At 43.6% G+C, this 8720-nt stretch overlaps 1 protein-coding gene across 3 annotated transcripts; it reads left to right on the top strand.

Annotated features, from left to right (window-relative positions):
* The first annotated feature begins 207 nt into the window (after window positions 1-207).
* On the top strand, window positions 208-5886 carry gtf2f1 (general transcription factor IIF, polypeptide 1). Of its 3 annotated transcripts, none has more exons than XM_076150167.1 (14): window positions 208-295; window positions 1573-1626; window positions 1820-1866; window positions 2049-2121; window positions 2368-2561; window positions 2667-2837; window positions 3142-3341; window positions 3790-3940; window positions 4047-4102; window positions 4284-4418; window positions 4614-4687; window positions 4848-4989; window positions 5102-5240; window positions 5346-5886. In XM_076150167.1, exons 2-14 carry the CDS (start codon window positions 1615-1617, stop codon window positions 5551-5553), a joined length of 1602 nt encoding a protein of 533 aa, XP_076006282.1. In that variant the 5' UTR covers window positions 208-295; window positions 1573-1614; the 3' UTR covers window positions 5554-5886. The 3 variants fall into 3 exon arrangements, with proteins under 3 accessions (XP_076006282.1, XP_076006279.1, XP_076006281.1); XM_076150164.1 differs by having other exon boundaries at window positions 4614-4693; XM_076150166.1 differs by having other exon boundaries at window positions 245-315; window positions 4614-4693.
* Window positions 5887-8720: the final 2834 nt, after the last annotated feature.

Genomic DNA, 8720 nt, shown 5'->3' with positions numbered 1-8720 from the left:
CAGTTTGGTGGATGTGTACCAGGAAAGCCAGTGAAGCTTGAGATAAAGGATATAGAAATACACAATAACTCATGGCTATATATTAACTATGCTATTATACTTTTGTTACTGGTGTCACTCATTCTAAAAGTACAACGAAACAAGAGTTTTTAAACAAAAATGTAACGTCAAGAAATGATGGTCGCTACTAGGAACTAGTTTGACTGTCCAGGTTTCCCACCGGTTTATTTGAGATGACGGGACGATTGATCCAGGAAGCTGCACACGACTTGGCATTCGAATACTCGGCAAACTGGTGAGGAACATTTTGAAATGGTCCGTTATGTCGTATCTCTAGTGTTTACGTGTCCATTATTTCACCAAATGTAGCGAATGAAGCCGAATTGCTTTGAAGCTCGAAACAGTCAGCTTTTAGTAATAGCCATAGCCGGTAGCTACACACATAGCTAGCAATACGCGTCGCGTTAAAGGTGCGAGTTTTTGCTTCGTGTTTATTAAAGAACGTCGTTGAATAAGAGGCTACAGTGAATATTGTGCCACAGTCAACCAGTGTGATGATGAAATATTTATGTTTGTTAAAAATGGTGCTGAGTAAATCGAGAGAACTGTAACTACCAGCGATGCTTCTTACTGCTGTCCTCATACGGGACAAACAGACCGGAGCAGGTTCAAAACAAGGAAGCTTTAAAACAAAATCTTTATATGTAAGGCTACAAGACACGACTCATAGATGGGATGTAGTTTACCAAATACCACACGCTGAACTAACCCTGTGTAATACTTCAGCCAGAACCTGAAATGCGTCACTTTTCTCTCTCTCTCTCTCTGTGTGCCTGTCTCTCTATCTGCCTGCCTGCCTGTCTCTCTCTGGGAAATCTGCCTGTCTCTGTCCCTCTCTGTCTCTGCCTGTCTCCCCTCTGTCTTGCATGTTATTTCCTAATGCACGACTGTTTGTTTTTACTACTTTGCATGCCTTTTTTTTGTACCTTTGTACAATCACACTGGATGTTTCTATTGTACACCCAGCCCTGCGGAGGGGAAATCTCTCGTGCAACTGTCTCTCCTGAGCTTTCTTCCTTTTTACCTTATACCTGAAGCTTTTCTCTGGGGTTTTTTCCTCGTTTTCCTAAAGAGCTTTGGGCGGGGACGGGTATTTTCCTGATGTTGTGGACCTGTAAAGCCCTTTGAGACTTTGTACGTGATATTGGGCTATACAAATAAAGTTGACTTAACTTGACTTTTTGGATAAGCTTGTTAAACAGCGTTTGTCACAATTGTTTGCTTAGAATTAGAATGACAAAGTCAAATGGAAAGTTAAAGAACAGCTGTTCCCAATGTCTATTCCAACAGTGTCTTCTGTTCGTGTCGGACTCTGAAGCTCCAGAAATAAACGAGTGATATCATCCAATTATCAGTAACAACAATGGTGTCAAACTAACACTTATCACATTACAACACAATACTAACTGTAGTTTGTCTTTGGCTCTTACAGAAATGTTTTTATGATATATAGTATAAGAACATGCATTTAAGTTAAGTCATTTAGTATTTTGCTCTTTTCTGTTTACCCAGCTACCCTGATTACGCATTGAGTGACAACAAAAGGAAGCCATCATGACATCATTGGTAAGTTTTGAGTCTAACTTGGCAGGAGTAAAACATACAGTACATTCCTTCTGCATTATACCTGTTAATCTATAAACACAATCTTGTTATGAGTGCACTGGTGAAGACACGTTGAGACATAAACTGCATGTATTTGTTACTGCAAATCCCTCACGAAACAATTCATTGCCTCCTCTGGTTGTCTGTCTTACAGGGGAGCAGCAGTTCCTCAGCCACTGAATACACAGTGCGGGTCCCAAAGTGAGTAACATGCTCTGTTTAGTACTTTAAGCTGAATTAATCATTAATTCGGTTCAATCTAAGATGTCTGTTGTGTGTATCACTGTTCATACACTTATATACTGTACTAATAACTTTCACCAGGATCAATCGCTTAAAGACGATTGATGTGTTTGCCTGCTACTTTGCCTACTTTCACGTAGGAACACCAGCAAGAAGTACAACATCATGGCCTTCAATGCAGGAGACAGAGTCAAGTGTTCCACATGGACTCAGGTGGGTTTTCTTTAGGAATACCACTGACTTCCCACTGCAGCTTTGACTCTCCCCTTTGTTTGTGCAGGGCAACGCACAAACTACTTTCAGATAAGCTATTTTCAGCAACGGCATTGGTTGTATTTCACTGAATATGAACAATAATGAACTTGGAGTTTCTTTCATATCAAGACAAACTCCACCATCTGCAGCCACGGTGTCTTCCATTTCCTCATTTCTTCCACGTGTCGCCCCGTCTCTCCCCAGGCTCGTATGGAACGGGACATGAGCGCTCGGCGGATATACGGGGAGGAAGAGTCGGCAGAGGGAGCGGCTGGCAGTGAGTTTGGCAAAAAGCAGCGGGAAGAAGCACGGCGGAAAAAGTATGGTATTGTGACGCGTGAATTCAAACAGGAGGACCAGCCCTGGGTTCTAAGGGTTAACGGCAAGGATGGCAAGAAGTGAGGAGACAATTTCTTCATTTTAGTTCTTTCACTTTGCCTACATTTGCTTTGGAATGATTCTTATAACGGCTTATCCGTGTCTGCTTGTGTTTCCTCTGTCAGGTTCAAAGGGCTGAAGAAGGGCGGCGTCACAGAAAATGCATCTTACTACATCTTCACCCAGTGTGCCGACGGGGCTTTCGAGGCCTTTCCCGTCCACAGCTGGTACAACTTCACACCAGTGGCCAAACACCGGACACTCACTGCTGAGGAAGCTGAGGAGGAGTGGGGAAGGTGAGGAGCGAGACGGTCAGGGAGGATTACAGTACATGCCTGTGGTCACGTGAAGAGACGAGAAGAACTCATTGTTTTAGTTGCGGAGGAAGAAAGAGTGGAATAGAAATAGAAAGTGTGATGGAGGTTAGATATGGCACAAAGGATGTTTTAATGTTGAGGAGTAGGAGGGACAGGAAATAATGACCAAGAAAGGAGAAATGTGAGCGACATGGTCATAAGGAGAAGTGTGTGGATAAGGGCAGAGGAGTTTTGTGTGCCTGTGCAACAAACCAAACCCTATTTTGCGAATTCCTTTTTGCAGGAGGAACAAGGTGGTGAATCACTTCAGCATCATGCTTCAGAGGCGTCTGCGTGAGCAGGAGCACGGTGAGGAGGACGAAGACGAGAACGAGAAGGGAGGGAAGAAGAAAAAGAAAGGAAGAGGCAGTGACCTACGCATTCATGACCTGGAGGAAGACTTGGAAATGAGCACTGATGACAGTGACAGCAGCGCAGGGGAAGGTAAGGAGGAGCAGACAGACAGAGTTGATTCCCTTATTGAGTAGCAGGTGCAGCTTGTGTCAGAAGCTCTCGCAAAGGCTCCACTTTAGATTGAGCCTCTGACAAAGATACAGTTTACAAGCATTTCCTTTAGTATTATCTCTCCATCCTCTTCAGCTGAACTCCCTGCTTCTCTGTCAGCCATCTTGCCTCGCTTTAATGTTTACAGCGTGCTACTGGCTTTGCTTAGTGCTGTCACAACTCTGGATTTCAGTTTAATACCACAATAAAATCAGAGATGCCATCGCTCACTACCCTTTATTTACAAACATTACATTATTATAGTATAAGTAAAACAATACCTTGATGGATTTTAAAGTGTCAAAGATTTCAAAGTGCTACAACGAGACACTCTGCAACATCAACACACATTGTTCATCGCCCATGTGCTCTCCTCTACCCGGGCCAGATGGAGAGGGCAAGACCAAAGCAAAGAAAGCAGCGGGCAAAGGAAAAGCCAAAAAGAAGAAGAAGAAGGGCAGCGACAACGAGGCGAGGGAGGACAGTGACGACGGCGACTACGAGGGACTGGAGGTGGACTACATGTCTGATGAGAGCAGGTGAGGTACACGGCAGTGCGGTTTACTCAGCCCTGTATGAAATGTGTTTGTTCTGTGTTTATCTGCACGTAAATGACTTATGCAAAACTGTCCCCAAAAAAAACAGTTCAGACGAAGAACAAGAGAAGGGAAAACCCACCAAGGCGGAGGAGCACCCTAAAGGTCAGAGCTGTGTGTGTGTGTGCGTGTTCACAGTTGCTATAGAGTAAAACAGAGTAGAGAACATGTAAATGACAGTCGAGCTTCATGTTTACTCATGCACTGCCACATAAGGCCTCTAGATTGGTAACATGTGACAGGTAAACATAAGTGACTCCATCCTCTTCCTTTTGTGCATTTGTAGGAATTGATGAGGCGTCTGAAAGTGAGGAAGATAGCGAGGAGGAGAAACCGAATGAAGAAGAGGCAAAAGAGGAGGAAGAGGAGGAGGCAGACGGGAAGAAAACCCCAGTCCAAGCAGAGAAGAAGAAGAAAAAAGGTACCAACCTCGAGAGAGAGAGAGAGACAGACGAGAGGTTGAAAGAATTCAGTCCTATTTGAATGAGGGGCTGCTGATTGTGAGCCATGTTGTGGGGGCGCTGCCTGGCTGCCTGGCTGCCTGGCTGCCTGGTTTGCTTGATGCCCCAGGGTATCAAAGGTGAAGCTCTGTGAATGTGGGGCTTCTGTGTTACAGACAGCAGCGGAGAGTCAGACACCTCAGATGACAGTGACATTGATGGAGAGACGGCATCCGCCTTGTTCATGGTGGTAAGCGTGAGTAACTTCATGCTTACTTTCATATTATACATACAAACACTACATACATCCTGTTTGAAATTAGAGTTCTATCTGCTCCGCTGTGTGTTTTGACACCAGCGCCTCTTCACTTGAGCAATTATTAACCATCAATCTTTCTCTCCTCTCTCAGAAAAAACGCACTCCTCCTAAACGCGGAGGGGGGCGTGGCTCAGCCGGCAGCTCCAGGACCGGCAGTCGCCCCGGGACACCATCCATAGACTCGGCCGCCACCTCTAACACACTTCGTGCGGCCGCCAGCAAGCTTGAGCAAGGTGATCACGTGAACACATGCATCCAATCCCGCACATATCACTTTAATTGGCTTTGTCCTGCTCCCTACCATCACCACCTCCACCATTCACTGTCCGCCTCGCTCCCCCGTAGGTAAGAGACAGCCGCCGGGGCCTAGCACTGACTCGCCAGCTGCCAAAAGACTCAAGATGGAGCCCAGCACTCAGAGTCCTGCTCCTTCTGGGAAGAGCACCCCTCAGCCCCCATCTGGCAAATCCACCCCAAGCTCAAGGTACTTCACAATTAGATGTAGTCTAGATGTGTGTGTGTGTATATATATATCAGCTGGGAAGTTGTGACCTGAAAACATCTTCATCCATCTGTCATCTCCACCCAGTAGTGACCTGCAGCTCACAGAGGAAGCCGTCCGGCGTTACCTGATCCGCAAACCGATGACCACCAAAGACCTGCTGAAGAAGTTCCAGACGAAGCGCACAGGTTTAAGCAGTGAGCAGACCGTCAATGTACTGGCACAGATCCTGAGGCGGCTCAATCCAGAGCGCAAGAACGTCAACGACAAGATGCACTTCTATATTACTGAATAACTGAAGCAGTGAACGGGGGGGCTGGGGTTTGCACGAGGAGAAGGAGATGACGACTCAGACTGAATACGAAACAAAGCAGGGAGGTAATCGCATCCCCTCCTCCCCCCGACTGTCGGAGCGATTTTGTTGTTTTCTGGTCAGTTTTTATACAGACGAGGCTTCCTGTGGGGTCGGAGGTTGTGAGTCGTCGTAGCTGGCATTACAAAGTCTATTGTTTTTAATATTCATATACTACAGCTTAACTAACAATGTGTTAGAGGAAGGAAAAGTGTTTCATTTGTTTAGTTTTTGTCAGTTTTGGTAGGCATTTTTCCAATAAAAATCTAAAATCTGCTGATGTTTCAGGTTTTTGTCTTTTGTTTGTTTTAGGGGTTAAGCTCAACCAGAAAGAAAGAACAGTCACCTCACTACAGATACAGAAGGTGTTGTAGAAAGAACGAGAGACTAATCAACAAAAGTACAGTCAGAACAAAGAAACAAAGTAGAAGTCTCAAAGGACGAGTGGGAAGGGAAACACCAAAGGTCAAACACAGGACCTGGGCTAAAATATGCCAGCATTTTCCTCCATTTCCATCCACTTAGTATTTGATTGAAAATAATGCAAAAGCGTTCTAAGTGTAGGCAGACTATTTTTATTCACCACAAATATTTACTTATTCTAATAGAATTAGTAGAGGAAGTTCCTCGTGTCTCTTATTAAAATGAAATCATGACACATTTCACAGTTTATGAAGATTGGACAGAAATATAACTGATGTGCCAAAAACAGTTGGAAGGTTCCAGTGTCTAATCCTTCATTTCCTGCCATTGTGGTAGTCGGCCACAAACCAATCACAGGTCATCTCTATGGCTGAAAGGAAAGGAAAGGAAAGAAAACTATTGCTTTCAGGGGACTTGAGGTTGCATTGCAAATATTCATTTGAATCTTTCATTTGCTTGTAATTTGCATGCGGCGATGTAGAGAAAACAGGCTAACCTCGTACAAAGTATTTAGTTTCTGTGTATGTAACAATAGGGGACATGAGGTATTGTTTAGCACTTTTGATAAAAGCACAATATAAATACAGTCCGTCCAATACGTTTAGCTCCTTCACAGGTGTCATGGAAAAATGTAGAATGGTTTGATGTTATAGTCTGCACAGTCTGTCTGTTCATAAGTGATCTATTTTTTATTTCAAATTTAAGAACTCCTGTTCACATTTATGCCTTGTTTTAATCAATCAAAGCGGCCCGCGGTGGGCAGGGTGCCGTTTCCTCTGGAGGGAGAGCTGGGACAGGCTGGAGAGACCTGGAGACGGAGGAGGACATCACCTATGAACGCACAACAAAGACTCACATTAAATACAATCACTGATTATAGACGTTCTCTGCTTTTATGCACTCTGAAGATCTTCATCCTCCTCCTCCTCCTCCGTCACTCTCCTCAGTGTTCAGAGGTGGGAGACGTGCAGGTGTCTCTCAGCTCCAGTCCGTCTGTGCAGCGCCTCTCTGTGGTGGCTCTGAGAGCGCGAGGCCTGCAGCTGCTCACAGACGCAGGTAGAGGAAAACACACAATGGAATAATAAAATTCAAAATCTGAATCCAAGTCCACTTAAGAGAGCACACAGAAGTGAATAGTATACATTCATTGGCTCAATAATGATGCATCACGCGTGTGCTTCCCAGGTGTGCGTGTGTGTGTCCAGACGAGCTTGCAGATACACTCTCAGGTGGTGAAAACCAAGCGAGGCAAAGATCTCCGAGTACACTTTATCGGGGATCTTTGCTTGGGTCTGAAACAATCTAAATTTAAATCAGATCTGATGCAAATTTGGCTGTGATCAGTTCATTTCCTTTGCGCGATTCCAATTCCGCTCTAATCTACGATCATCAAAAGCTAAACCAAAGTAATTTAAGTATTTGATGTCTTTCTTTAAACATGTATACAAGTTATTTTTAGACATAGTAACAGTATTTACCTACATTTCCTGACACGTAATAGATATTATATATATTATATTACACCGAGACTAACTACTTAAATTTAATCTTACTGGTAATTTATTTTGAATATGTTCAATAAGTATGTAAATGAAGACTTTTTGAGATGTGAACGCGTAGTTGAGATCCAAACAAGACATTACCATATACATTAAGTCGATTGAATAAATAATAATATCCTTATAAAGTCATTTCTTTGTGCACTTTTTCATTTTGGCCCCTGTGCGCCCTCCGGTGGTCTAATTTGAGAAGACAATCTTTTTAATTTTGGCCCCTGTTGTCAATGTACTATACTGTATTGACCGTGCATTGTCTCATGAGTGTGTGTGTGTGCGATGGATTACTCATGGGCCAGGGTAAGAACAATCCCAGCTGAATCAAAATGGGCTTCATATAGTTTCCACATTGTTCCACATCTTCTTTATTCTTGACGAGCATCTGTGATGAGCGAGGCCAGGAGCTGATCTACGCCGGCGTGCCCATCACGGAGGTCTTCAAGGAGGAGATGGGTCTGGGCGGCGTGCTGGGCCTCCTCTGGTTCCAGCGCAGGTACTGATCTGTCACAGGGTCAAATCCCTAAGCAGCACTCTGCACTCACTGTCGTCCTCCTAAACCAAGAAATCAAAACTTGCACCTGTGTCGCTTTAGGTCACTACCTGGACCAGAAGAGGCTGAAGCAGGGTACTCAGTTTTGAACAAAGAGCCAAACCAATGCAAACTCCAGCGAATGCAGCAGCACACAATTGGACGATACTTGGGAGGGGAAACGCACAAATTTTATTTTTTAAATTTTATTTACACGGTCATGTTCATTTGCTTTAACAATTAATGTGAAGAGTTCTCAGTCACGTTCAAGCTCGGCAAGTTCTGTATGTTGTGCTTTAATCAGCATCTAAAGACTCTTTTAGGCAAATTTTGATTTGCATTTGGCATCTTAGAAAGCTGAACTTTATAAAAACAGGATAATAATGTTTTTACAAGCTTAAATAATGGAGTTGCTTTTTCTAAACTTCGGTCAATGTTTGTCTAAATGTCTTGATCAAAAATACATCAGGATCAACTGTGAAATCATTGATTTATTTTCAAGTCAATCAATCAATCAAACTCAATATTTTGTCATTTTAATTTTTCTAAACTTTATTCCAGTTTGCAGTTTGGTAGCATTATTCTTTGTTTTGTTTTTGTTT

The sequence above is a fragment of the Genypterus blacodes genome, unplaced genomic scaffold, assembly GCF_046128005.1.
Source record: "Genypterus blacodes isolate CSIRO-AG114 ecotype Tasmania unplaced genomic scaffold, CSIRO-AGI_Gbla_v1 ptg000051l_1, whole genome shotgun sequence".
Taxonomy (NCBI): Eukaryota; Metazoa; Chordata; class Actinopteri; order Ophidiiformes; family Ophidiidae; genus Genypterus; species Genypterus blacodes.
The sequence above is the reverse complement of the archived record's forward strand: the minus strand, read 5'-3'. Positions and strand labels throughout refer to the sequence as shown.

Bases quoted from the DNA above. Each gene is read 5' to 3' on its own strand.
- gtf2f1 (XM_076150164.1), top strand. The intron at 2,562-2,666 runs GTGAGGAGACAA...TTCCTCTGTCAG, and splicing joins AACGGCAAGGATGGCAAGAA to GTTCAAAGGGCTGAAGAAGG. The intron at 4,694-4,847 runs GTGAGTAACTTC...CTCCTCTCTCAG, and splicing joins CCTTGTTCATGGTGGTAAGC to AAAAAACGCACTCCTCCTAA.